Raw genomic sequence first — 6,064 nt, 5'->3', positions numbered from 1 at the left:
AATTTCATTCATACGTGGAATTTAATGAATAAATTGGACTAATAAGCACAACAGAAACAGACTCATAGACAGACAGCAAACAGCTCTGGTGCGGGGTGTGGGTGGGGGTTATTGTTGAACAAAAAAGAAAAAAAAAGAGAAAGAACTCATGGGCAGGACAACAGTGTGGTGATTACAGGGGGAGGAGGATGGGTGGATGTAGAAACAAATAATAATTTGCCATTTAAGTCACTCTCTGATTCTGGAAATAAAATATTTTAATTCACTTAAAAAATAAAAGTAGGTTCCTAACTCCCACTATGAGCACATTAACCACATTTTCACATACAAAAAGCTTAGATACATTCAACTGTTTACAAGGCATGTCTCTGTATAATACATTTACATTCATGTGAAGTATATGAACTTACATAATTGTATATATTTGTGATTTCACATCTGGTACCTTTTAAAACACATAATATGATTATTTTCTAAAAGTCAGTTCATATATGATTTAAGGTTAGTAGAGTCTCTTTTGAAGAACTCTAATAGTTGTATTCATATGAGAATTCAATAATTTTTTAACTATAAATTTCAAGCTAATGCTTTAGCAGTTTAAGTCACCTGACTGACAACGCATGGAATTCTTATCAGGTTGTATTGTTTGGTTTTCAGTTTAAGTCATTATAAGTGGCATATAATTAATTCTTTGTGCAAAGGAAAAAAAGCACCAAGGATAATATTTTTTTCACATCATAGATGAAATCACAACACATCTTCATTTCCCTTTAAAATCTAATCACTTGAAAAAAAGCATTTATTTCAAATCCTCAATCTTCAAGCTTTCTTAGTGAAATCAATTGATAAACCAGAGATAAGGATGGAGTAAAAGTAGGTGCTATGTATAATCTGTACTAACTATAGAATTCAGATAGTCTTCTCACATTGATGATTTCTATTTCTGAACTGAGTTCCTTAGATCTAAAGAGAACTGAAAATAAATGTTACATTTATAAACTTGTCACCTATATCTCTTAAAAAGTAACTCTAAGGATGACTTTCTTGCCAATTTGTGGAACAAAATTTTCCTGATGAACAAAAGCACCTTATGATAAGAAAATATATAAAGAAAATATTTTCTACAAATTAATATACAAATTTATGCACATAAAGGTGTAGATATCTCAGCTGTATCTGTAATATTTTAAACAACACAGAATAAAAAAATTTCAAAGCACATATTGAAAAAAATAACCCATATCCTATAACTCCAGTTATTAAATATTGCAGCATATATGTAATTGTAACAACTGGGGGGAAAAGTTTGTAATCTAAATGGTCAATATCTCTTTGGAAATGTACTTTTTTAAAGCCTCAAGTATGTAATCCTGACCATCAAATTTCAACCCAAGCTACAGGTTTTAGAGCCGAGATGCAACCCATGATACTGAAAGTGAGTACAGAGGCCACTTCACAGGTTCTTCATTAAACAGCATTACTGGAGCCACACTGGTACTGGCCAGCTGGGTGTTCATGTTCCTTTTCTTCCCATGGGCATACAGTAAACATCATATTCAGAACGACAGATCTCTATCACTTTAAGTTTTGCTACTCATAAAATGCTAATAAACATGGTTTTAAACATTTCCAGATCATGGAAAAGGTTTCTTACCTGAAACTATACAGAGAATTCTCTAGATTTAACATATGTTTAAATGAATACAGAGATGTATAAGAAGAAACATAAATTACTTGCTTTGACAGTTTTTAGCCAAGGCTTATCAACGTTTTTTTCTAATGAACAGGTGATTTTTGTAAGTATAAGGATTTCTAGCTCCGGCTAAGAAGATTTTATTTCTTCTTCCCAGTGGTTTTTTTGTGTTCATGCACTTCTGTTTTGCTACTCATAATCTTTTTTCGGGTTGAGGTATTAGGAACAACTGCACTAGAAGGTCCGCTGGTAGCTAAACAAAAAAAGAAAAAAACTATTGCTTAGATTTTCACAAGCAATCAAAGTTTAAATAAGATTTATAAGTGACAAAATAATACACTTTATGTTGTAATTATAATGTAAATGAAACATTGCAAACATTTAATAGAGTATTTTTAACTTTTTAGAATTCAACACTAATACAGAAAAGTAATGTCAATGGGCTGCATTCACCAAACACATTCTTCTTTTTACACTACATTCTTCCTGGGAAACTAATTTATTCCATCATTTTTAACTGCCGTCTATTGTGCTTACAACACTCAAATTCATAATTCTGGCCCAGGCCTTTCCCCTTACCTTAAGATCTATATATCCTACTAGAAATTTCTATATAGATATCTAACAGGAAACAAAAACTTAACATATTTAAAACTGAATTCATCATTTTCCCTATAAACATCTACTTTCTCCTATATCTCCTATCTCGTCCCTATTTAAAAAGCTAAAAGGCTAGAAAACTAGAAAATTTATTGGCTTAGGACTCATCCTTCTACATGCAAACCAACATCATACTCTAATGAGTTATCAAAAAGCAATTCTAAGCTGAGTTGCACTTCTATATAAATGGGTAAGCTCATGTCAGACCAATGTTCCTGCACGTAACAAGTATTAACTCTGAATAAAGTATGAAAACAACTACCTGAAGACACTGAAGAGTGAACAAAGGCAGGCACATACTGGAAAAAAATCAACACTTGAAAGAAGTGAACATCGTGAGATGGTTATCTCCCCCAAACCCACCCCTAACTCCCAACCCCCTTTTTAAAAGCTTTTGGCCCAAGGACAGGATCCAGTGTGCACCATGTAAAATGGCTAACACTCCAACATAAAACTTGCATACTAGCATAAAGAACCAGAAGACGAGTATTGGGAAACTATAGCTGCTGGAAAGTCAGAGAGCCTCGAATTCTTTGTATGAACCGACTAAATCTATGGCATGAGAAGAGCAAGCTCCAGGAATCCCAGCGAAGGCCTAAAAAAGTGAGTGACAGTGGAGCTGTCAGCCACTTCCAGGGGTAGAGTTTTGCAACTTGAGGTCAAAGTTAACTCTTCGCTTTAGAAAAACCAAAATCCACTACTCTTTGGAGGAACATAACAGAAATAATAGAGCCCAAAATTTCTATAATATATCATTCATAATGTCTAAGATATAATCCAAGATTATTCAATGTATGAAAAAAACAGGAAAACATCCTCCTCCTTGACAATGGGTAAATTCACAGAGACTAATTCTGAGGTCAGTACATTAACAGACAAAAATTTGAAAGCAACTATTTTAACTATGTTTAAGAACAAAGGAAAATATGCTTACAATGAAAAAAATATAGAAAATCTCTGAAGAGAAACTATAAAGAATAAAAAAAATGTCTAAAATTAAAGAATATCTGAGATAAAAATTTAGTAGATGGGTTTGACAGTAGAATGAAAATAACAGGTAAAAGTGAACAATAACAAGAGTTATTAACTGCCCCCCCACCTCCTCCTAAAACACCCTTTCATATAAAATGGTGCCTAAGCTTAACAGAAAAACCAAAGGAAGACAGTCCATAAATTAGTTTGGAAAAATGTATGTGTATAGAATATATTTTTTATTTATTTATTTATATATTTTATTGATTTTCTGCAGAGAGGAAGGGAGAGGGATAGAGAGCTAGAAACATCGATGAGAGAGAAACATTGATCAGCTGCCTCCAGCATGGCCCCTACCAGGGACGTGCCCAGACCTGGAATTGAACCAGCATCCTTTTGGTGCATAGGACAATGCCCAATCAACTGAGCCACACCAACCAGAGCTACAGTACGATTTTTAACTGTTAGGATCAATTAAATTCTTAGAGTGTAATGATCCCACTTAAAATTAAAAAGCTAGCTAGTTGCTATACAGAATTTATAAATTCACACATACGCCTAACCTGGTTTGCTGCTTGCTTTAGAACTCTTTAAGGTAGTTGGTGGCGTTGGGAGGATCTTTGCAGGTGTATATGTATTTAAAGATATTTTTCTTCTCATTACTGGACTTAAACGTGAAGCTGTGGAGGCTGAAAAAAAACAAATAAACAAAAAATAGTGGTAATTCAATAATTTTCTGTCAATTCTAACTTTACATTTTAGGAAATTTCTTATGACATGATTCACAGACGTATTTATATATATATATATATATAAATACACAATATATATATACACACACACACAAATAATAGGGGAAAACCGACAAGACACTATTTTGAGTAAATTCAGCAAATCCATCTTTCCTGTAGGACCTTCTCTCATACTCTTGGTCAAAAACATGTTCTGTTTATATTGTAAACAATAAGCATTTGACAATTTTATCCTGCCCTAATAGAAACTCAGATTCTTAAGGAATGACAGCTGATAGAATAGTTTTATTGGCTCGTAACAGAAGACAAAGAGTCCCAAGCTGTTTTTCTCTCAAAAACATCAAGTAGAGATCCAGAAATAAATAAACAATAGATTCATCTATAAACATCTTTAAACTACTATCCTATTTAAGAATAAACTAACTAGATTACAAGTAATTAAATAAACCATATTGTCTTCCTATGTTACCCAGCTAAAATGTATCTTCATGCAAGGGAATTGTACAGATTTTTTTTTTTTTCTAATCAAGGTGGGAAGATTGAGAGGTATGAAAAGGAAAAGTAGAGGTAATTCTTAAGTATGGAGTCCTCTGGGGAAGAACAAGTGGAGTTGGGGAGCTAGCTATTGGTATGAGCTTGTGAGTTTGTAAACAAAGGGAGGTGAGGAAATATATTAAAAAAAACAAAAGACTCGCTTTTAACTATGTATGGTGGTGGGTACTGGAAATATCAGGGGAACATTGTAAAGTATATGATTGTCTAACCACTACCTTGTACACCTAAAACTAATACAAAATAATATTAAATGTAAACTGAAATTGAACAACAAAAACTTGCCTTTTTAAAAATTTTGGGGGAGTTACTTGATAGCAATAAACAGTGTGTCTCTGAAAAAATCAGTATCTGGGCCAATTATGGCTAATGTGCCTTAGGTGGCTGATACTTACACTGAAGGAATATAAAAATCCACTGGCAGAAAGTTCAAAGTAGTCACTAATGAAATAACATACAAGTGACTGACCAAAAAGTCCCTAAAACACCCTATAAAGCACCACACTGTTGCTTAGCTCTTTTCTTTTTTTTTTTTCCCCCAGAGAGGAAGGGAGAGGGAGAGATAGAAACATCAATCTGCTGCCTCCTACATGCTCCTATTGGAGATTGAGCCCACAATCCAGGCATGTACTGACTGGGAATCAAACCATGACCCCCTGGTTCACAGGTTGACACTCAACCACTGAGCCATGCTGAATGGACTTTGCTTGCATTTTTTATCCTACTGTGTTAACTTCCAGCTCTAACTTATCCAGTTGGTATTCTCACACCTTTTCCCTCAATCTGATACTGTCAGTGCCCCATTATAAACCAGCTAGTTACCACAAAAGTAATTTTGTCCTAGGTGAGGAAAAAAAGTTTTATAATGACAGAAGATTAATGTTTTTTTCCTTGTAACACCACAAATTCAATATACTAGTAGTTCTGTATTATGATGCTACTTCCTTGACAAATTAGAGAATTAAGTATAAATAATATATATACAGGTGGGGCAAAATAGGTTTACAGTTGTGAGTACATGAAACATGTAATTTATTATATACTAGAGGCCCGGTGCACAAAAATTTGTGCACTCGGGGAAAGGGGGGGGGAGGTCCCTCAGCCCAGCCTGTGCCCTCTCGCAGTCTGGGACCCCTTGGGAGATAACGACCTGCTGGCTGAGGCCTGCTCCCGGGTGGCAGAGGGCAGGCCCAATCCCTAGGTGCAGTCCCTGGTCGGGCTCAGAGCAGGGCTGATTGGGGAGTTGGGGCGCTGCCCCCTGTCATGCACAAAGCAGGGCAGATCAGGGGGTTGGGGCACCACCCTCTATCACCCACAGAGCAGGGCCGATCAAGGGGTTGGGGTGCCGCCACTCTCACACTCAGGGCAGGGACGATGGGGAGGTTATGGCTCTACCACGTCACACACAGATCAGGGCCCATCAGGGGGTGGGGGC

The 6,064-nt window shown here is 35.6% G+C and overlaps 1 protein-coding gene across 9 annotated transcripts in view; it reads right to left on the bottom strand.

The window, feature by feature from the left end:
* Nucleotides 1-239: 239 nt before the first annotated feature.
* The window catches only part of PPIP5K2 (diphosphoinositol pentakisphosphate kinase 2), a 71,141-nt gene continuing 65,316 nt past the window's right edge, over nt 240-6,064 (bottom strand). For 8 of the 9 annotated variants that reach the window (XM_006755134.2, XM_015558250.1, XM_015558223.1 and 5 more), the window contains 2 exons: nt 3,889-4,014; nt 240-1,946 (listed from right to left, as the gene is read on the bottom strand). In XM_006755134.2, coding sequence (XP_006755197.1) covers nt 1,834-1,946; nt 3,889-4,014 — 239 coding nt within the window. In that variant the 3' untranslated portion in view covers nt 240-1,833. Of the gene's footprint in view, nt 1,947-2,615; nt 2,653-3,888; nt 4,015-6,064 lie in introns of all 9 variants that reach the window. The other variant, XM_015558236.1, reaches the window with a different exon arrangement.

This window comes from Myotis davidii, unplaced genomic scaffold, assembly GCF_000327345.1.
Source record: "Myotis davidii unplaced genomic scaffold, ASM32734v1 scaffold473, whole genome shotgun sequence".
Taxonomy (NCBI): Eukaryota; Metazoa; Chordata; class Mammalia; order Chiroptera; family Vespertilionidae; genus Myotis; species Myotis davidii.
The sequence above is the reverse complement of the archived record's forward strand: the minus strand, read 5'-3'. Positions and strand labels throughout refer to the sequence as shown.